The 23,640-nt window shown below is 42.7% G+C and overlaps 1 protein-coding gene across 1 annotated transcript; it reads right to left on the bottom strand.

Annotated features, from left to right (window-relative positions):
* Positions 1–1,955: 1,955 nt before the first annotated feature.
* Positions 1,956–21,987, bottom strand: LOC116838983 (synaptotagmin-15-like). Its single transcript, XM_032804604.2, has 8 exons — positions 21,466–21,987; positions 16,217–16,427; positions 15,396–15,538; positions 14,415–14,710; positions 13,394–13,564; positions 12,164–12,284; positions 5,382–5,561; positions 1,956–3,903 (listed from the first exon to the last, which is right to left on the bottom strand). Exons 1-8 carry the CDS (start codon positions 21,521–21,523, stop codon positions 3,767–3,769), a joined length of 1,317 nt encoding a protein of 438 aa, XP_032660495.1. The 5' UTR covers positions 21,524–21,987; the 3' UTR covers positions 1,956–3,766.
* Positions 21,988–23,640: the final 1,653 nt, after the last annotated feature.

Below are 23,640 nucleotides of genomic sequence, written 5' to 3'. Positions count from 1 at the left end.
GCAAGAAGCTCCAGCCAGGCCTTTTCATCTGGCTGGTGTGGAAAGACCGATCCCAGAGTCTTCTTAACCCGGGGTCTCCTGCAGGAGCCTTCCTGCTCCTTGCAGGTCTCTTGTCCACTGGTTGACTCTTATAAGAAGCATCACCTATTATCTGAGGATCTTAGCTCCAAGCAAACACCCAATGCCTAGCTTCAAAAAGCCATCATCTGGGAAGGCAGTTTAGACCTGGAATGGATGAGTGTAAGCCTGGGGTGGGCAAACTACAGCCCGCAGGCCGGATCCAGCCTGTCAGGGGTTTGGATCCAGTCCGCGTAATTGCCACCCCCATGGTACCTCAGGGCTAAGACAGGCTCCATGCCTGCCCTGGCCCTGCACCACTCCCAGAAGCAGCCAGCACCACGTCCTTGTGGCCCCTGGGGGAGGGAAGGGGGGGGTATTGGGCCCACAGGTGAGGGGAACGTGTGGAGCCCTCTGATCCCCCTTTCCCCCCACCCCCGGGCTGCTGGGACATGGTGCTGGCCCCTTCTAGGAGCAGCATGGGGCCAGGGCAGGCAGGGAGCCTGCCTTAGCCCCACTGCATGCTGCTGCCACCCCAGAGCCCACCCCTCAAACCCCTCCTGCACCCTACACCCCAACCCCCTGCCCTAAGCCCTCTGCCGCACACCTTCTTCAGCCCAACCCCCTGCCCTGAGCCCCCTCCCACACTCCGCACCCCTCCCTGCACCCCAACCCCCTACCCTGAGCCCCGTGCTGTACCCTCCTGAACCCCAACCTTCTACCCTGACCCCCTGCACTCTGCACCCCCTGCACCCCAACACCCTGTCCTGAGCCCCCTGCTGCACCCTCCTGAACCCAACCCTCTGCCCTGAGCCCCCTCGCACTCTGCACCCCCTCTTGCATCCCAATCCCCTGCCCTGAGCCCCCTTGTACATCCAGCAGCCCACCTGCACCGCACCCCCTTGCCGTGAGCCTCTTCCTGCACATCGCACCCCCTCCCACACCCCACACTGCCTCCCTCACCCCATCCTCCTGCCTCAGCCCTACATTTATGACCCTGTGTGCAATTTCCCCACCCAGATGTGGCCCTGGGGCCAAAAAGTTTGCCCACCCCTGGTGTAAGCGCCAAACCCCTTAAAGGGTTATCTTATCCTATAACATATGTAATTTACTTTGTGGAGCTGTGTTAATATGGCTAGAGAATGACTCAAAGGGAAGTACACAGCTCTACATACTAACTGCAGAACAACTGTTGAATAAGCAATTCTCATTTGGGGGCATAGTGATAGGAAATACTGTGAAAGATGTTGTATCTTATACAAACTTAACTCATAGCTTCTGTTTCTTCTTTTCTATCTACTTTTAGGATCTGGATTAATTATTTCATTCGCTTACATTCAACTGTGAATATTTGTGCTTTCCATATTTAGGAAGTGAGGAGATTCCAGCCAGAAAAGTGATTGGAGACTGGTAAGTATTGCTGTTTGTTCCTTATCTTCACTCCATCATAGACCTCTCTCAAGGACAATAGAAGATCAGTGGGCTAAACCTCAGCTGGTGTGACTTGCCGTTGCACCACGGACTTCAAGTCAATGGAGTTCTGACATTTTACACGAGCTAAGGATCTGCCCCCAGTTCTGTCATGCCTCTTTTTTGTGGCTTTGTATTCAAGCAACAGCATCCTCTAGTGAGGAATCAGATGTGACCTTTCCAACTCCTGTTACTCAGGTTAGCCTTGAACAGCAATTCCAACACCCATGACAACAGCCCAAGTGCAAGGTTACTGATGAGTATCCTTTAATCCCCACAGATCCATTTCTCCATCACTTCATTTAGAATCGGTGAATAGCAAACCTTATGTTGTCCCAGCACTCGTCATTCTGTAATATATAAGAAGCATGAATAAAGGAGACAGCACTGGTGCAATGTATTCTTTTCTTTTTTTATTACATACAGGATACTGTGCAGCGAGAAAGAGGTGGATGTACTGTCAACTTGAAAAGTGCAAGCAAAGAAACAAAAATCCTTTGTTTCCTAGCCTAGCAGCATTTATATTAACAGATATAGTACATTACAAAATTAAACTACATAAACACACACCATCTAGTAAAACCTAACTAACTGAAACACATTATTGTTCACCTTCATTTACAGCCAAATTAGTTAGGTTTTACTAACTTAAGGGGGGGATGCACAAAGAATAATTTTAGTGTCTGTTACAATTTTACTATAACAATATAGTTAGCACACTGTCATATCGTTTTTCTGCTCAAATCAGACTTGCTGCATATTAAACTGTTTTTAAACGGCTTTTGGGGAATAAAATTGGGAAACCAGATCTATTCAAAGTTCTGGGGACTTAACAGTACTGATTCAAAGCAGACATAGTGTGGTCAGGTACTTTACAAGTTTCTTTACATAACCAGTCCAATATGTCTTCATCCCTGATTTACCAATATTGGACTTTCTTGTACATACACTGCTATTCATAACAACTATGAGATATGAGGATCCCACATGACTTCTCACAATTAGATTGAAGCCTCCAATATATTTCACCTGAGAGCTCAGGCAGATTTGAATCTTCTGTACTATTGCCCATTTCAGACATTCATGCTACCATCTTCAGACAGCAGCAATGTTTTCAAAAGGAAAAGTGCTCTGATTCTCAAGAGAGCTCTACTTTTGACATATTAGGTTAATTAACACTGTATCCGGTTTGAAAGGAAGCCTGTTTTATCTCAACTGCAAAGATTACAATGCTGATTGAATCATACTAAATGCTGCATTAGAAGGCAGTTTGTTGGTCTGGTTTATGATTTTAGATTAGGATGTAAAAATACTGTGTTCAAGTCCTAGGTGAGCCATCAAGAAGTGAGGCTGTCCTGATGCTTTTATTCTAATTAAAATATAAGTGATCCACTTTACTTAAGAAATGAAGGAATCACCACCACCACCATCACAGTTTCATTCTGCCAGAGTTTAAGCTAACAACAAGGCTGTAATATGATCAGAATTTTAGCCAACATTTTCCATACTTTCACCTTGTCTTCAGTGTCACCAGAAGGTGTTTTTTTGAGTCAATAGCAGACATTCAACTAAACTCTTGATAGAAGTATAGTGTTATTTTGAGATTCACAGAAATATGTTACAGGTGCTGGGTCATTATAAACCAGATTCAAATTTACACTAATTTGAAATATAAAGCAGTTGTCCTGGATAATTCAAATATTTACAGTGCTTACTGTATTCAGCTGACACATATTTTGGGCCTGATTGACCCCATTATGTTGCTCCAGGAGGTCTATACCTGTGGCACTCCATTAATTTCAGTAAAGCTTCACTAGTCTAGAACTGAAGTAGTGTTGTGGTGAATCAGGCCCAGTATTCTGAAGGACCATTTGTAGCTTGTTTGGGGTTCAGTCCAAATGAGGAAATGAGTGGCCAAGATTAGCAGCTCAAATAATTAGTCACGGGATAGGGTACTCGTGTTTGTCTTTCTGCTTTGTGTGATCTACTGTATGTTGACCAAACAGTACTGGAAAAACATTTTGGAGGGAGAGGAAAGACTCTGTTTCAGTCAAGGAGAGACTGACTTTTCTGTATGTTTAGTGGAGGATAAATTTTAAGCTGTTGGCTGGTTGTAGAGGTTAAATGGTGGGAAAGTTTTCTGTGTGTGTCTTTGGATTCAGAAAAAATATGAGAGCTTCTACATTTTAAAGGAGTCCTTGTCTTTCAGGTGCTGTTCAGAGGGAGTGATGCTGCTCAATTAGGTGTTGCGGCAGAGAGCGTGCCATCGTTTAACCAACTCCTTGGGCTTGCTGATCATTTCATTCCAGTGTTCCAGCTCTTTGCCCCTTGTGTACATGAAGGGCCCAACCACTACACGACCCAGTAGGTGGGTTTCTGAATAGAAAAAAAAAAAACGTGATTAGTGGCCAGCATCCTTACTATGTTCTGGCTAGATCCTTACCTAGGCGTGGAACAACAGCATTTCTTTTACTGTCTGTGTAATAAGAGACAATATTTTTTTTAATCAAAATTTCCAAAGTGTGTGCTGTAGATCTGGGGATATAATGTTCTCTCAGTACACACACATTAAAGATGATCACCCCCACCACTGCAGAGTTCCCACCAGTGACTCAACTGTTGGGAGATATTGCAGGTGGCGCACACCCAGTCAGATCAGCTTCAGCCTGTTCCGTCACTTACAGTTTACTGCCAGTCAGAGCTACTGTTCTGGGCAGACCGATCTTTATCTCCTCAAAACCTTCCACCTAGAGATTTATTTCAAAGATGTGCCCTGCTGTGGTCACCACCAATTTGGCTAGGATTCAGACCAATGTTAAAAGATGAAAAGCTTTTGGCTCATGGAGGAAGCATATTTAGTTAGTGGAGCATCTGACTAGGAGTCAGAAGATCTGGATGCTGTTTCTGGCTCTGCCAGTGACTCTGAGACAGTGGGCAAATCACTTAACTTTTCCAAGCCTCAATTACCCATATGTAAAATGGGGATGATCATCTGAACCTGCCTCACAGAAATGTATTAATGTGTGTAAAGCACTTTTAAGATCTTCATATAAAAACTGTTATACATTTAAATCTTAATCACAATGCAGGCCATTACCAATCCCCCAATGTCAGTCCATTCACCTAAACATTTTATATAGTAACCCCATGAAAGCTTTTGTGTTTCAATACTGAATTCATACTTGGGCTAGAGAGAGAGCAGAATGCAGCTGCTAATATACAGAAATTGACTAGATTGCAGCAGTTCTGGTGCTGATTTAAAGTTTCAGGTAATCTCAAACCTTTGAAACAGGATTCCCTCCTTCCCAACTCAAATTTCAAATGACAGGCTATTGTCTGTCTATATTACTTCCTTACTGATATTGCTGTAAAGCAAGTATTGCATTTATGAATATGTGTGTGGACAATTTCCACGTCATTCTAATATTACATTAGATATCTAATATCAAGAAACATTCCAGATATATCCAGTCTCTGAAAAACATGTAAGGAACATACCCAAACAGACTAGTGAATGGCTCTAAAATGGTTTTTGTTCATTTTCCTCATTGTGAGACTCAAAAATGTACATGATTAGAAGATGACATTAGAATGAATGACATCTAACATATGAATTGTATTTAAAATCATTTTTTAATGTCAGCTCTTTTAATCTTTCTTCTGGTGATTTAGTCATCTGAACAACAGCTTCTGAAATACCTGGCTGCCCATTAGCTCCTGATGGTTATCAGTGCAGGTTACTGTGACACTCCTGTGTTTAGAATTATCAAGAGTGAGCCTTGCCTTGCTGCAAATGTACAAGAACCTAGGAAGAGCTTTAGTATATCTCAGATATAGTAAATTCTGTTTCTTACTGTCTCCCTCAGCACTCTGGAGCACAGACAGGCTCAGGCTTGCTGTATCCAGCTCCGTCTGGTCTGCCTTGAAGCTGAAGGTTTCATTATAGACTGGATTGGGAGATCCCAGAACAGCTGTTGTCTTTTTACATTTAATGAATTTATTGTGGTTCATTAGGGACACTTTGATATACACACCTGAGGTGAAAAAAAAATTCCAAGGAGAAGAAAATAACATGTCAGCGGCACTTGAGAGAAAAGGATAAAGATAATTCAAAACAATTTCATGATTTCAGAAACTATATTTAAAACAAATTAGGTCATAAAACTAATTAGATGAAAGCCTGATGACACATGCAGAAAGATGGCAGTATGCACGGACATTATCTAGCGAGTACACTGACTATTCAGATCCTTAGTCAGGAAGGCAGAATCCCTGTTCCAGACAGTACTTAAGCAGGTAGTTAAGTCTCATTGACTCTTTATACTCCTTTGAGTGGATGTGTAAATTTGTGGAAGGGATTAGCAATTGGGAAATAAAGAGGTGGCTGTTTAAAATTGTCCCTTTGTTTGGTTGATTATTTCTTCTAAGAGACCTTGCCAAATAGAAAAAGAAGGGTGAGGTGGGGGAAGAACAGCAAGAAAAAGTCTTCCTTGCTTCCTGTCTGGACTGACCCTGCTCCTCAGTGTTGTTTAGCCAACACTTGAAAATAAGGCCACGTCTACACTAAAATCGGTTTTATAAAACTGGTACTATAATTTCGATTTCATGCGGCCACACTAAGCACAGTAATTCGGCGTTGTGCGTCCATGCTCCGAGGCTAACGTCAATTTCTGAAGCGTTGCATTGTGGGTAGCACTTCCGTAGCTATCCCATAGTTCCCGCAGTCTCCCCCGCCCCTTGGAATTCAGGGTTGAATCTTAATTGTCGCGGGGGGTTCTGGGTAAATGTCGTCAGTCATTCCTTCCTCCGGGAAAACATCAGCTGACAATCTTTCATGCCGTTTTCCCTGGATTGCCGGCAACCAATAGCGGCAAAACCCAGGACCCGTTCAGCGTTGTCTACTTTTTCCGCACCGCTTACGGATCTGCGGAGACAGAGGCATACCGCACGCTACACAGCAGCATTCACTTGCTTTTGCAATGATAGAGAGAGATTACTGGTTCATTCGTGCCATACTACTGCCCAGACTAGGCAGTGAGGTGCATGGTTAGTGCTCTTCTTCTCGTACTGGTCTGCTGCTAGGTCATGGAGTGCCCCTGGCGCTGAATCGGCCGGGATTTCGCGCAAAAGCAAGCAAAATTGGATGCTCACTTGGAACGGAGTCCAACCCTCTATAATCGGTTCAGTTGCAGAGATGAAGGCAAGTGTATGAGACCAGTTAATCAAAGCACAAGCTCTCCAGATCATATCACAGGGTGCCCTCACACCACTGTCTGCTCATCCTCCCAACTCGAAACTACTGTGGCATCCAAACATGTGTCATGAACTCTATAAAAGAATGCAGGAATAAGAAACAGAGACTTGTTAGTACAAAATAGGGGGGCAGCTTCCCGGGTATATTCCAGGCAGTAAGAATCTTTTGCTTTACAACAGGAAAGGGGTAGGAACCAGTGCATAGATGAAGTGCTTATTAGCCGTTCAAACTGGAGTAACCAGGAAGTCATTCCTGAATGACAATTATCAGCATGGGTTCATGAGACGGTTACCTGTCCTATGCCACCATATCTACCACTGGGAGGGGAGAGGACAGATAGTGCTCTTAACGCTGTAGCATACGCGTCTTACCAGCAGCTTAGACAGTAATACATAGGGTGACCTGAAAAAGAAGTGCATGAATATGATTCTTCCCTTTTCTTCACATAGGGGTGGTGTGGTGGGGAACTGAGGAAAGCTATTCCGAACTCACGCAGGAACTGTTTTAACCTACAGCATTGGGAGTCAGCCAGATGCAAATACTTTCAGACTGACTGGTGGACTGTGGATAACTGAGAGTCCTTCATACCCCAATCATCCTCATCAGAGTCCATGTGAGTCTGATGCTTCACGCGTTACGCTGTCACCAGCGCTGTGACTATCTGGAGATTTTTTTCAAAAAGCTTGGCATTACTGACGTGTTCGTAACGGACTCAAGAAAAGAATACAGGATAGAATCCAGTATCTACACGCGTACGGTCCATGTAGGCTCCTTTCCTTGTTTGATTGAGACTGCATCGCACCGTGCTATCAGAGCTCTCTACGCTGGGCAAACAGAAATGTATCAAACAAATCGTGGCTTTTTCTGTTTACCTGCCCGCGATACCGAGTTCAGATTGCTATCCAGAGCGGTCAGTGTGCAGCTGTGGGATACCGCCGGGCCAATAACGCGATTCCGTCTACACTAACGTAACCGATATGTTCAATCAGAATTAGCGTACTCCTCTTCTCGCAGGTGGAGTACTAGAAATCGCATTTAAAGAGGAGCCCTTTTATATCGACATACAAGGCCGTTAGTGTGGACGGGTAGCGTAAATCGATTAACGCTCTTTAAATCGATTAAACGTGTAGTGTAGACCAGGCCAAGAGCCCAAAGCAGCCTCTAAATCAGGGGGTTGCCAATCTTTCAGAAAGTGGTGTGTGCGAGTCTTCAATTTATACACTCTAATTAAGTGTTCACGTGCCAGAAACAATTTAATGTTTTAAAATTCGCTTTCTAATAGATTATAACGATAGAACTAAACTATTGTTGTACATAAAGTAAATAAGGCTTTTAAAATGTTTAAGAAGCTTCATTTAAAATTAAATTAAAATGCAGAGCCTCCCAGAATGGTGGCCAGGGCCCGGGTATTGTGCCACTGAAAATCAGCTCATGTGTCGCAGGTTGCCTACCCCTGCTCTAAATGATTCCATTTTCTCCCTTCATCTTCAGTATTCACTAGCAAGCATAAAAGAAGGTTGATCTTAGTGGCTAAACAGTAATGTTTTCCTGAGGGAGAAATAAGAGCTCCCTTGCTGCAACTGTTCCTTACTCCCTGCCATTCAGGGAGAAGACAGCAGAAAAAAATCCACCCCCACCATCGTTTCCAGTCTTTTGTTGCAAAACTAATTAAAATTATGCTCAGGCTGGTCCTGAACAGTCTGATTCACTGGGGAATGGTATGGGGAGCCCAATTATCTTCAGCGTAAGAACATAATCCCACTGTCAATTAGTAGTTTTTGAAGATAAACTCTAGAAATTGCCATTTTGAGTCAAACCCAACATCCGTGTAGTCCAATATCCAGTCTCTGAGGAAGGGGCAAAAACGCAGCAATAGGCAAATGTAAGAGAATTCCCCCCACCCACCCACACCTGTCATAGATCTTCTCCTGGTCTCTATAGTTAGGGATTGACTTAAACCCTGAAGCACAAGGTTGAATATCCCTTCCAAAATGTTGTTATAATTAATTATGATAACTGGATATATAATAATTGAATATTTTTGATTTCCATATAAATATCCAATCTCTTTTTTAATCTTGGTAAATTGGTTTTGAGTTAATGTAATTTCTCAGTTCCTTTTACTTCAGATCTTGGTTTTGCATGAATAATGTTCTTTGATCAGAAGAACAATTGTTTTGGTTTCATTGTGGATTATCCTTATAGCTAGAGAACCAGCTTTTGAAAGGACATCTGGAAGTTCAAGTAAATTATAGATGATGTTTTAGATGCTTTGTGACCCACTGTAGCTAGTACATGAGATTTTCATCTATAGAGACCTGAGTTCAACTTAAATCTCAGGTGACTTACTGATCCTGCTTCCCTTCAAATCAATGGAAATCAGTGGGTCCCAACAGGAGTTTGGAGATTAACATTTTAGTCCTGGTTTATCCACATCACAAACTTAGTTAGTCAGCAGTTTCTGCACAAGAGAGACCATGGTTTTAGCAGAGTAGTGGCTTTTCACACAACAGCTGAGGTATGTTGATTGTGGTATGCCTTGACTTAAAGAAATTAGCCCATAAACTGCCTGCACTAAGCCTGGATCAAGCCACTCCTCATTTTCACAAGCATTACAGTCACTCAAGTTTTAGTCAACCAGTAAACATTCCCTTATTGGCCTATACCTTGCTATAGAATACAAAGCCCTTGCTCCCAAGATCAGCTCTTTGGGGAAAGGACCTTTGTTCTGTGGTTGTACAGCACCTAGCACACTGGGATCCTGGTCCATGACTGAGGATCCTAAGTGCTATAGTAATACACATCATCATAATTAACAACAATCAATATGGAAACAGAGAGCCTATAGACTGTAAATGTAAGAGCCTTCTCATTCAAGTTCTTCCCTTTAGGATTTGCCAGAGAATCTGCGGTCACTTTAAGTCAGTTGTAGCAGTGGGCATTATCAAAGGAAATAAGGGCTGTTTGTTTAAAGGTCTTTAAATATTAGCCATTTATCCTGGGGAATTGCTTATTGACAGCATTTCCTTCCTTCCTTTCTTCCTCCTGGAAAGCTTCCACAACACTGTCAATGGATTGATTACTACAATAATGTGCAAGAGCCTGGCATCAAATTAACACAGCAGCTCAATGGCCAATGTGATGAAAGAAATTTAATCTGACTCTCACTGGTGCACAATTTAAAGTCCTGCACTTTGGGCCGGAGCGGAGATAAGATGTGAGAGGAGAACGCAGGTACACACTCTCTCTCTCTCTCTCTCTCTCTCAGAACCCCTGCCTTAACCTTTTCCAACCTCAGGACCCTACATTCACTTCATTTGCAATTTAACTCGTGGAAGCAGGGCCGGCTTTAGGAAGTGTGGGGCCCAATTCGAACAGTTTCGACGGGCCCCCGGCAGGGATGACTTTTAAAAAAACAAACAAAAAAACCACGTGGGGCTTGTACTCACTGAGCGGTGCTCCAGGTCTTCGGCAATGTGTCCTTCACTCACTCCAGGTCTTCGGCAGCACTGAAGGACCCACCGCCGAAGACCTGGAGCGAGCGAAGTACCCACCATCAAAGTGCTGCTGGGTGAGTAAAAATTAAAAAGGATCCTCTAGCCAGGGAAGGGATTCTCACTTAGGCGCGGGGCCCGTTTCGGGGGAATTGGTGGAACAGGCCTAAAGCCAACCCTGCCTGGAAGTCTGTTGTATAAATATCCTTATCTTAGCTATCTGTTCACTTTCTAGTGCCCATTTATAATAGTTGCTTTCTGCGTGTCCATTATTTACCTCTTAGTGCGGAGGCATTACTTGTTAGGTCATGACTTTGCTTACTTGAAAGATGGGTATTTTCAGTGCTACTACTGTACAACTCCTCTTACAACATTCCTGGCCTAAACAAGGAAAATTCATCTCTAGTGACATTATAAAAATTTTTGAGAGAGCATTTATTCTGGGGTTAATAGCATGAGTCCCACTGTCTGGATGTTTATAGATATCTTGTACAAAGACAGTTCATCTCCATCACTGAGACTGTCACTCTACGCACTTTATAATTACAGCTACTGAAGATCTCTATAGAGAAAATTAAACTGTACTCAACTGTAAGAGAAAATCTTTTACATTGATATGACTCCTTTTATCCCCAATCACTTCACAAATCACTAGAGATAGACACTGTTGGATTCAGAGATATATTTGAATATCCACCAGTTCAGGGTGTTTGGATCTGTGGGTTTTGGGGCCAATCTCTCCGTACATGAACTCTGAAATGCAGCCCCTACCCCAACTTTCCCCCTAGACTGAAGGACAGCAACCAGCTGATATTCACCAAATAAAAGGATGTTGGGAGAGTAAAGCTTGGCCAAGGACACCAGGGCAAACCATTTGCATCCACAGTTAATTGCTGGCACAATCCCACAGGCCTCCTTATTTGTAGACACAATATTATGCCTCACACAAATGGTGGCCCGGTTGAGACCTATTTTAAAGGTCAGGCCCTATTTATCTAGATGTGCCAAACAGAAGCTTTGATTCACATTGGATCTACATACTGGAAAAAATGGGTATCTTTAATTAACGAGCCTCTGCGATTTTAGCACATGGAGATTTCAAATTACTAAAAAGAAAAGGTATGATCTGACCTAAAGCTAAGGGAATTTCAGTCTCTTGCTAGCTATCACCTGATCAGCAAACATCTACTAACAGGCTACATTAGTGCTGTTACACAAATATGCATTTTAAAACTATATACATTTTTCATGCTTTGAAAGTTCAATGACTGTATACTCATCCAAAGCCATGATTCCTGCCTCCTCTATCTGCTGTCCTTTTTCTTGCCATCAGTATTTGTCTTGAGCAATGGACATGTTCAAAAGATTTCCTTACATATTGAGCCCTAGTCTGCCTTCAGTCCACATTCTGAAATCCCAGGGACATCTCTAAGATAGCCCAACAGAATTTTGCCAGAATTATACCTTCCAAAAATCGTTTGTTTTCTGGGCTGAACATTAAGTTCAGAAATACAGAGTTTGTCCAGGACATGCTCTCTCAACCGTAACAGCAGATTCGCTGGTGCAATGCTCTACCTGCAGCTTCCTCAGGTTGTAATGGAGGCAAAGCAGAAAGCAGGACACAACAGGATTTGACAAGCGTTTTGCCTTCCTTTCATTTCCCTCCTCTCTGCAAACCAGGTTCCCACCCAATGAATATGCAAACAGCAAATATCCCAATCTAGTTAGCACAGGAACACAGCACAGTTTGCTTCTGTGCAGAAATTAAATCTCCCTGGTGTTTGGTCGTTCAGTGGAGTCACTTAACGTAAGCACTGTGAAGATGGACCAGGAAGAAGCAAACCAGAGCAGGAATCCAGGGGTAGTAACAGAGGAAGTTAATACTCACTGGCAGCATCTCTCGCATCCTGGAATTTTAATCCCTTCGCTCTCAGCACCACTACAGTGAGACGGCCCAGGTAGTCATTGTAGCTGAGAGAAAACTGGATATCGCCGTACTCTGAAGGAGGCTTTGGAAGAGGAAGGTCACTATTAAAATGCATTTAGAAGGCTTTCTTTTCAATCAGATATATTGGAAAACAATGATTTCTGCCACTTTAGGAATGGGACATGAATTCTAGCATCTCTGTATTTCACTGCTAGGGGTAATTGAAAGGAACAATCAGCCACTAGTATAATTGCCTATATAGTGATTATTGCTCTATGGTTCTTTGCAGAAGATTTTGGCTTTATCCCTCCCAGTAAAATCTGCTTGCTCTTATTCACATAAATAGTTATTTACATCAGTGAACAGGATTTGACCCTTCTTTCTGGATCCTAGTCTCAGCTGTGCCTCCTATCCACCCAACACTATCAAGGTGTCATTTCCCACCCTGCCACCCCTATACATTCACTGTCTGCGCCCCCCTATGCCCCCAAGGCAGGAAGCCATCTCCTCCTCCTCCCTGTTCCCCAGCACCAGCAGGAGGAACTCTGCATTGTAACAGGATGAAGTATTCTCAGAATTGTCACTAACCAAGTTTCTGGCTTTTCTAGGTTTACATAAATGGTGGTCAAACCGTCTTGATGCGCTATGAAAGTATTACCCACTGAGTCATATTAACACACATGAAAAAGGTTTCCCTGAAGCCAGCCAGCAGCTTTCCTGCATTCCCATCCCTCCTCCTCATTTGGGATACAGCATCATTCATCCTGCTTTGTGCTGGGCCTTTCTTGTGTCCCCATTAATTCATAACACAAGCAAACAGCAGCAGGTGTTTTTTCATTTAGCTTTTACGCCTCATCACTGGGGAGATAGCTGTGTGCAGATGCAGCCATTTCATTCCTGTGCTAAACACTGTGATGGGAAGCATTAAGTGTTAGTGCTGCACATGACACTTCCCTCCCCCACGGCACATGTTAAGACCCTTGGTAAACTCTAATCCCCTAGCTTTTAACAAAAACAATCCCATATTTGATCTTGCCTTCCTCTGCCTCATCTGTGCCCATGTGCAGGTACCTACATATGTGCTGTAAAATTCCCTGGTCTCCCCAGTAGGCCCATCACGATGGGAAAGCTCAAAAATACAAAACAGAGTGGTATTTGCCTAATGAATGTACCCTTTAATTAGTTGCCTACCTCCAGGTTTTCTGCTTCCAAATCTCTCCAAATTACTAGTTTGCTGTCACCAGTAAATGTCTCATTTTTCAAAGGAAAAATTACTTGGCCTAGGAGATGGTGCTTTTTCTGTTTATCGACATGGTAGACTGAGAATTTCAGAGTCCGTTGATACAATGTCTTACTAGAAACCTGTACAAAGGTAGGCAGAACATTTCAATATAACAATATAATTTATTACATAGCTCTGCAACTTATCATTACCATACATGTGATGCATATATCTCTGAAATATTTTAAGGCATGTAATTTCTGTACTTAAAATAGGATATATATTTATATTTCTTATTAGCAAAATAGCTATGATGATCTGCATCCCAGTATGCCCACTGCTGCTTCTGGCTTTTGAGGTTGTGTTTTCTGTGTATAAATGCACTGAGAACCATGATAAACATAGACAAAGAATCCTGTGGTACCTTATAGACTAACAGATGTATTGGAGCATGAGCTTTTGTGGGTGAATGTCAGATGCATGACGAAGTGGGTATTCACCCACGAAAACTTATGCTCCAATATGTCTGTTAGTCTATAAGGTGCCCCAGGACTCTCTTTCACTTTTTACAGATACAGACTAACATGGCTACCCCTCTGATACTATGATAAACATAATATGTTATACAAAATCAGAAATGAAGATGCCAGTATCTATGCTACTTGGGGCAAAATGGTACAAACCAAATAGTGTAGATGAAATATCAAATAAGATTTGTTTGATTTAGCTTGTACATTTGTTGGGGTACGGGACCATCTCTTTTGTGTTTTTTACAGTGCCTAACATAAACACACACCCTTGATTGGCCCTGGCAGCACAAATAATAAAAATAAACTGCCTCACAGCTAGAGAGCATTGTGACAATGTATGTGCTGGGAAAGGTCCGCCATGAGATGACACAGACCTCCAGGCTGCACAACCTAGTGATCTTGTTTCCCTGACATCCAGAGTGACACATCAGATGTACCATTCCAGTTAAAAGGCAAGTACCTGAAAAATAAAATTTTCATCAAACTGAGGGTTGAGTGTTTTGCGTTTGGTTTTGGACTGAAGGTAACGCCTTTCATCAGGCAGCAGATAAATTTTCACCAAGGGACTGCACGAATCTGTAGGAGGCTGCAGTTTTCTAGCTTTAATCAAGGAGACGAGAAGCCTTTCAGCCTCTTGCTCATATTGCACTGAGAACCAAAGACGGCCAATGTTGCACTCAGGGAAGTCTGTCTCGCTCTTGTCTTCAGGGAACTTGTACAGCTCTGGGTTGATAGACCCTATGACATAAGCTCCAGCTTTGCAAAATAAAAAACAAAACCAAGCAAGTTAATCTCAGACTACAGCAGTGTTTCTTACAGCTACTGCCTCTTTAGGGAAATCATGTAAAGCTCTTTTTTATTCACAGTTTATCTCTGTGTATAAATTCTGCATTTGAGTTCCATTTTCCTCAATGATTGAAGAGAGTTTGTAGACTCATCTCTTTTCTTCTTAATATTGTTATGGAGGCTTCTGTAGTGATTCTGCTGTGGACAACTACTGGGGGAATACAGCTGATGTTTGTTCCAGCCCTCCAGAGTGCAGCATATGCTCCCTTCTGCAACTGGCCAAGTCCGCCCCTTGTGGATGATGCTAGCTCTGACCAGACACTAGCCCCGAGCAGCCCTGGTGTTGTCCCTATTTTGAAGATTCAAGGAAAGACTTGCTTCTTGTGCTCTACCCTCTGCCTTGTACAACAGTGTAAGGGGTGGCCCCAGTCTGGCCCAATTCCTATCTAAACATACAGTATAGTGTTTGGGGCTATTACTGAAGAATACCATAGTGTATCTACACTTTGTGATATTATATATTTAGATAAGCAATATCACTCCAGAGTGTGGCCAGATAACAGTTGTAGGGTATAATATTTGCACCTCAAATGTGTTGCACAGTACTCAAGCTTCCTTTCCAGTAATCTGTCCCACCTTTGCAGTGTCATCATACCCAAGGAGTGAAAAGAACACCGGGGCCCAGACTCCGGAGTCACGTAGGGGTCGCTGTCGTCCTGAACCTGCTCTCCATTTGTCAGGTTAAACCAGTCTCGCCCATGAAATTTTGGTGGAATGATGAACGGAACGCTTCTAGTTCTGCTCAGAACAACAACAAACAACTCTTCCAGTTTAACTAAGAAAACCAAACTCCGTCAGAGAATAATGCATTTAGTTGTAGTTCCATAGTTTTGCAGAAATTGTTTGTAGATGCATTAGTCCTTAGGTGGAAGTGATTCATAATGCAATACCCCTTGTTTAGCCAATATAAAAATTATAGAACGTTATTTATTTGTATGAGGGTAGCACCTAGAGGTCCCAGTCAGGGATTTGTGGCCCTCAATATGGTGGGCACCTTATATACAATAAACTGTCAGTTAGATCCCCTCTCCTTCTCTTTAATTAATGCTTCAAAGAAAAAAAGAATCAATTGAACCTTTTTGTTTGGAGATTGAGCACATCAGAATTTGAGAACCAACAAAGTTATCCATGGTCCACATAAGTTTCGTTTCCCCATCTTTTTATTGTTAAATTATATTCCATCATATACATCAGAAAAAAAGAATTACTGAACTGAGGTTGCAGTAACAGTCACTTACCCTAAAGGAATGAATCACGCAGTATTTTACCTTTCCTACATGATTGATTTCCTCCCCTCTCCCAACTTCATTTTGGGTTCCTGTCATACATTGTGTCCCACATTTGGGCCTTTGGCAGGTAGACAAGTATGTAGCTTTATAAACAGTAGCCCATAGGAAGAAAAAGACGTCTATTTACCTTATGCTTTTTGGTTGAATTACAGAAGATGGCTGGGTTAAAGTCTGATCCTCCAGACTGGCATCTGGATGCGTTGGTGTGACTGAATTTGTGAGTTCCTCATAGGAAGGTAAGAGGCATATCTTCTTCCAAAGCAAGTACACTGCTATTCCAATAAGGATCAGTAAAAGGATTCCTCCTATTACACCTCCAGCCACAGCAGCTACCTGTTCTAGTTACAGGAAAGCACACAAAGTGGGATCATCCGTACATATAGGGTTCTTTGGACAGGAATATTTAAATTTAAGAAAATGCTCCTAGGACCAAGAACTTACAGTTTTTTGGTTTGCTGAAAGATTTGATGAGAATGGATTTGCTTATTTCACTGTCAGTTATATTGGCTGAAACTTTGGAAATAGAATTTGACCCTGAAGAGTTTTCTTGGGGGGCCAGTCTGAGACTGGAATGAACTCCTCCAGAAACTAAGGACCATCACAAACCTTCACCATCTTCCACTCCAGCTGCAAAGCACATTTCTTTGACCTGCCTTCTCTAACATAAATATATAGCAACTTATAGTTAACAGAAACCTACCAAAACAAAACACTCCCCTGGATAGAGGATGGGAGAACCTAACACCACCTGATAGATATTAGTTACGTCTCTTAATACTCTACTGGAAGGTGATCAGATACTATGGTGATGAGCATGGAATAAGAACCTGCATAGAATATAAGTAAATGCCAAAGTGTTTTTATTTTTATTCCAATTACCATGAGAGATTTTGTAGTACTTCCGTTACAGGAAAAACAGGCTAGACAGTGTAGGGTGAAATACTGGGCAGCACATTATACCATTACTTTGATTTGTTTCCTTTTACTTCAATGATCAGCTGAGACTGTGTGTCCAAATGAGGAAAAAAGCAAAACATAGTTTAAAAATGAAACAAAGCAAAGAACCTTTAGTACAAAGGAAGTTTAGAAACAACAAAACAGAATTAGAGGATATGTATGTTTTCTGATCTGGAAAGATCAACTCAGGCACATCATTTAAAAGTTGTATCCTGAATCCTGATTTCTTACGATGAAAATGAAACCTTGAGGAAGCAATTTTATAGCCAGCAAAAATGGAAGATAATGTATCAAAATATCAAAGATGCCTTTAATTAAAGATGAATATGCAGAGAATCCTGGATGAGGATCACTTATTCAGTAAAGAACAAGAGTTGGATATTGATAATGGACCCAATTCATTGGTACCCCAGGGCTACTTTACACCATCTCTGCTGGAATATGGAAGCCATAAAGAGACCGTAAGGCCCATTACCACACCACCTGGACCAGGAACTCCATTGGAAATCAGAGTCACCATAGCTAGTAGTATGCCACCCCAAGCAGGAGTCTTTGGTGCAAGTGGCATGCCATCTAGATTCCTAGTGGGGAAGGATGCATTCCTACACCTGGCTGTTCCTGGCTGCTGGAACAGTCTAGGGCGATAGGGAGCATTGCAAGGTAACCCCTCAGGCTGCTCTAACTTGAGCTGGGGACTAAAATGTCAGTCCTCAGCCCCAGAATAGAGGGAGATGCTGAGGTGGTGTAAAGCCACTTCCTTCAGTGTGGCCTCTCGATCTTCTTACGCGTAGGAACAAGAGCCCCCTAAATCTTTTAGCGAGCATGGTCAATGGGGCCTCTCATCCCCTCCCTTGTATAGCATTCCAAGGGCATAAAAGAGGGAGTGGCCACAACACCGCAATTCCTTCTGATCACTGAAGGTGTGGTGAGCTCTGAATGTGCTTGGTGTCCTATATAATGATTCCTTGCATTTCCTTTTCTTATGCCTCACTTTTTGTAAGTGATGAATTCCACCCATGGAATCACTTCCCTCCTACCTGCATGTGTTGAGTCCTTTTACTTTCTCCAGGCCTCCCCATTGGCTTTTAACCCTCTCTTCTTTTGAAGGTCCAGAAAACCTCCTGCTTTAAACCCCCTCCTTAAAACACATCTTTTCTGCAAAGACTTTCAATGCTGATCATTGCAAAATTTCTCGAGTTCATGCTGTCCCCTGGTGATATGTTTTGGGGTCACATGGGCTGAAGCTGGAGTCACAAAGTCTAGATCTGGAGCTGAACTTTCCCAGAGTTTGGTGGTATTTTAAACCAGGCTTCTCTCTGGTTTCTGAATTATTCTGGCTGTATTTGAAGTTCTGAACTAGATTCTAAACTCTTTTTGTGATGGGAGGAAGAGGAATCCTGTCTTATTTGTACAGCATCAAGCACAGTCTGCTTTCAGTAAATAATACTGGATAAAATATTTGTTCAGATTTTGAAGTGACCAAATAGCATGAAGTGAATAAATGGTTCTCTAGTAGTGCTACCTCTGATTATACTTCACACATACATGTTATTTATGAATTCCCTGCTTTTCTTTATCTCCTCCTGAGGTGTAGTAGGGGATCTGTATTTAATCAGCAGCCTGCATGGCAATACAAGCAAAAACTATTCATTCAAAGATTTTTAGGACCAGAAAGGAACATTAGATCATCTAGTCTGATCTCTGTGTGATTAAATAGAGGTTGTGACCATACTTCTTTTTTGTTTCTTTATTTTTTTAATCTGCTTCTATATCTTCCCCCTCCTCTCAACCAACATATGGACTTTTCAGAACAATGAATGTCACCTTTTTCTTGTAATCTGTAGATAGTGTGTCTAGAAACCAAAACATATCCAGCCTATGATTATAATAATCACTCTGGGAAACAGGAAACTCGTTTGCCTGTTTGCTGTGGATTAATATTATTCTTGAAAGTCTGGGTGTGCTAAACCGGTAACCTAATTTCTTAACTGTTGCATAACTTTGAAGTTTGGGGAAACTGGTAACTCAGAAATTCACTCTTGAGCAAAGAACTTCTGTAGATGCACGTTACCTGTTAGTCTTAGAGAGCATACTCATAAACTTCCACTGAAACACTCATGTAGGTAAAACTGGCAAATGTACAAATCTTTATCCATTGCTTTTTGAAGAGCAGAATGAGAAGTGTTTGATGAAGGTAAGTCTTTTAGCTAAATTCCATGATAAAATGAGAACTGGTAAAAATGAAATAGTTCCACAGGTGTAATATCTGCACTGCAAATGTTTGTATGCTCCATGGTTTTATTCTCCATTCTGATGTATGTATATTAAAGAAAGGCAAGCATTTCAAGAGCCATAAAAGCTTAACCCACTTATCTTCTTTGCTATTTCTTTGTTTTCAATGTATTTCCTTCTCTCCATTTCTGAGCACTTACTCCCTGTCCAACTATCCTGTGTTCTGTTTATGTAGCCTGCCCACGCAGCCTTATCCACACAACCATCAGTGACAATAAACCAACTGATGGTGTGGTGTAACTACAACAGCCATCCATGGAATGCACTGAAGTAAATCCAAAGAGAATGAGCTCTTAACATTTGTGAAAATTCAGTGAGATTAATTTGTTCACTGTTGAATCACATCATTAAACATTTCTGACCCACTTGCCCCACCCATTGACAGCAAATCCATCTTTTATTCCTATTTGGGTAAATCCACAGGAATTTTATGGGGTTCAACAGAGCTGATTAGAATTCACACTCCTGTATCTAAAGTAGAATTTGGCTTATTGTCGTTTTTAAGCAGTTTGCCTTATCTGTTTAAACCAACAGCACTAGGCAATAGATAAGGAGGATACAGTGCGGCATAAATCAGAAAGACAGCCATTAAGATAGTTGTGATTGGTTGTGAAGAAGAAAAATGTTTGTATGATTAAATAACTACCTATGTTCATGAGAAATTGGTGTACTATATGTGTAATATAGAGCATAGGAGTTAGAGATGGAAAGAACTATTTAGAACATTCAGCTAATCTCCTCCAACCTCTGGCTTTGCAAGGATGAGCTATCAACATGTGTAAGATACTACCCTTGATTTTAGCACACATAATATTTTGATGGGTGGATTTTCTGTCTCCCTCAGGCTTAGAGTCTCTTGTTTATTATTTGCAGAAGTAACTGTGTATATATAAGCTTTCTCCTCCTACCGCTCCCCATCCTTCCCACCACTCTTTGGTAAATCTGCAGCCTGAGAAATGACCATACCAATGCCATACCAAATAAATTCTATTGTGGTTTATATAGTCAGGCAGCATTGCCTCACAAATTTTAATTCATACACAAGTCTCAGATCTGCAACGTATTTTCTCTTCATTCTCATTATAGTTTACACATTTGTCTTAGCATAAACCTTTATGACAGAAAAGTGCAGAGTGTTTTCTGAAAAATCTATCAGCTTTTACATTTCCTTATTTGTTTGCTCTCTCTGCCTTATATGCATTACATACAACAGAATCTAAGCAATTATTTGATAGGAAAGCAATCACCAAGGGCATATAATAAAAATCAAGTTGGAGACCTGAGACTTAGAGGGATGGTGCTTCATACCTGGGGTTCTGAAGGAGAACTGTATGGCGGTTCATGTTCACATATGTTACTAGAGATGGGTTGGAGCTGCAAAGTTCTGCTTTGGATCCGTAACTAAACTTTCCTAAAGTGTTTATTATTCTGTTATTTATTTAAGGAGCATGTTAGCAGGATGGAGCAGGTCACTCCCCCAGCACAGAAGCAACTTGGAGATTTCAGCAACTCAGGAAGTTTAGAAAGTGGTTTGTGAGAGGATCAGTGTGGAAAGGGGCTGGATTTTTGAAGAGGAGGGAAATTTCTGTTCAGACTGGGTTCACAGGAACCTAGATCAGAGAAGAGCAAGGATGAGCTTGATGCAGGCATGGGGGTGCTGGAGGGGACCTAGCCATGTATTGACATGCCCCCTCTCCTGGCTGATGAACAGCTGATAATGGTTTGGTATCCAGTTCCCTGAGACATTAGGGAGGGGGGAGATGAATGGGGGAGAACAGCTGTCTCTGTGTGCCCCTCTCCCCATACCAGGCATCACTCTCTTCTTGGTGCTTGGGCAGGTAAGTGTCCAGTGCCAGCACTGACCTCCTCAGGGGCAGAGCTGCTGGAACTAGGGGTGCTGCTGCACCCTCTGGCTTGAAGTGGTTTCCATCACATACAGCGTTTACAGTCTAGTTCAATGGCTCTCAGCACCCCCACTGCACACATTTGTTCCAAGGACACTGGCCCTAGGCAGAGATCTGAGCCCCAAGTTACACCTGACTGGCTCCCCTTGTATTGCACCCCATTCCCCAGGTGCCCCTGGCCCAGAGATGCCCTGGGCCCCTACAGACCAATCCCGGCACTTACCAGACATGGGTCTTGGGGCCTCAGCTGCTGGGCTGGATCCTTTGTCCCTCAAAGTCATAGGCTCTCCCCCAGTCCCCGGCAGGGTGATCAGCTCCCTGTCTCAGTCTGCCCTTCCCGCGGCGGGGTGCACGGGCTCCCTGTCCCGCAGCAGCACTAGCAGGGCCTCAAGTTCTCAGGTGTCAGCTGGTGACCTTTTTCCCACGTGCATCTTGTGTTCCCAGGCAGCAGCCGGAGATTAGGGAGCGGGAGGCAGCGAGTCCGTGGCCAACTGGCCGCTGCTTCCCTCGCCACTGCTGCCCAGCCTGCTCCTCCGCTAGTCAGAGATGAGCTGCTCGGTATTTAAAGGGCTGCAGGGATCTGCCTGCTACTGGAGGCTGGGCAGGGACAATGGAGCAGGCTCTGCAGTCAGCCTCTCCTGCCCACCCACCCCGGAGGTTTATAGCATCCGTACACTAAAAGCACCAACACCAAGCCGCTTCCTTCGTTGGTTTCCTGGTCCTTGAAGCTGCGCTCTTCGGCTGGAGGGATTAGTGGGAAGGGAGGTTTCTGGTTCCTGCCTTGTGCTGGGAAAGTCGCGCCGGGCTTTATCAGAGCGATGTTTGTTCAGCTAAGAAAACAGCCCTAGTCCGAGTGTATTTAAGTGTGCAGGTATCTAGTGTTGTTGGAGCATGTTATTGAAAAGGAGTTTTCTGCCTGCAGAGCGATGCCCTTTGCACTGAAAGACCTTGAAGTGCTCGTGCTAAACGGAGCTTAGTTGAATAGGGATTAAACTTCAGGGCAGGGACTGTGGCAAGCCTGACATTCGGACCCAGGTTTTTCTCCAGCGGTTCCAGCGCCAGCCTGGGAGGCTGGGGAGTGGGACGACGTCCTGAAGGGGCTCCCTGCAGGCTGTTGAGAGCAGAGTTCTGTTCTCATTTAACATCTACATAAATGGGCAAGAAGCGAGAGTATAACGGCATGTTAATGAAATCTACAGTTGATAATAAATCTGGAGTTCTGAATACCAGTGGGGAGAAAGAAATAGTACAAAGGGGATAGATTGAAAGCATGAGCATAAATTAAAAACAATAGTATTCATATTGGAAAAAAGTCAAGTACCTCATCTAGAGGAAAAATAACTGAAACATGGATATTCCTTGGGGAGGGAGATAAAGGTGGAAAACAGCAAGGTTGAAAGAAATCCAGGGGTGATCAGAGGTGTCAAATAAGACTCAAGCCTCCAATTAAATTCAGATAGATGAAACAGCTTTCCTGCCACTGCCACTGGATTTGGACTGGCAACTTCTACCTCCTTATTAAAGGTGAACTCAGTAGTGTAGTGATTAAAATAAAGAAGTGTGTAAACTCTATATTTCCTAATGCAGAAACTCTATATTTCCCAATGCAGAAGAGGGTTAACTCTGTTTATCTGTGTTTACCATCAACTACACTGCTGGGCGGAATGTAATGGTTTATAGACTGTAAGCTCTCTGGGGCAGGAATTGTGAGTGGGCTATTCAAAAGAATCTAAATGAGGACTATAAGTCTGACTGAAAGTCAATAAGACTTGTGCTCCTAATTCATTTAGGCACTTCTGAAAATCCCACGCCATGCCTTCATATTTGTTTGTGCAGTGACTAGCACAAGGGTGAAGGAGACAACCCTGACTGGAATCTCTGGGCACCACTATAATTTTCATAATGACAATTATAGGCAGGGCTGGTAGCACCATCTATTGTTAAGGTTTTCCCTTTATAAGACCCCATTTTCACTTGCTGATATATTTGTCAACCTTTAATCATTTTGGCTGACTTTTTTCAGGCTAGGTGTCTTCCGCAGCCAAAATGGTCCAGCTGTTTCTAGTAACAAGGCTATGGAAAAACACATTGTTTTGCCATGTCAGAAACTTCCGGCAGTCTTTTCTTTTGAAACACTTTAGTGCCCCATGCTTTGGAACAGGAATTTGAAATTCAGAAGCGGGGGAGGGCTCTCTGTCAGGCCTTATGTCATCTCTGAAAATCCACCCAAATTTGACCAAGTTATAGTAAAATTGCAGATTGTTCATGCTCAGTAGAGACTCTTTAGATTTTAGCAGCTAAAATATCTGAAGATTCCTGTGGAAAAATAGTGTGTGAACATATAATTAAATATTGTATCATAATGCATATACACGCAGGCGCAGATTAAGGTAACACA

The sequence above is a fragment of the Chelonoidis abingdonii genome, chromosome 15 (assembly GCF_003597395.2).
Source record: "Chelonoidis abingdonii isolate Lonesome George chromosome 15, CheloAbing_2.0, whole genome shotgun sequence".
NCBI lineage: Eukaryota > Metazoa > Chordata > Testudines > Testudinidae > Chelonoidis > Chelonoidis abingdonii.
This window is presented reverse-complemented; position numbering and strand designations above follow the sequence as displayed.

Excerpts from the sequence above, each read along its gene's own strand:
- LOC116838983 (XM_032804604.2), bottom strand. The coding sequence starts at position 21,523 with ATGACTTTGAGGGACAAAGGATCCAGCCCAGCAGCTGAGGCCCCAAGA. Across the intron at positions 14,711-15,395 it reads GTGTTCTTTTCACTCCTTGG|CTGGAGCTTATGTCATAGGG; the intron begins GTATGATGACAC and ends TATTTTGCAAAG. Across the intron at positions 5,562-12,163 it reads GGATGCGAGAGATGCTGCCA|GTGTGTATATCAAAGTGTCC; the intron begins GTGAGTATTAAC and ends TTTTCACCTCAG.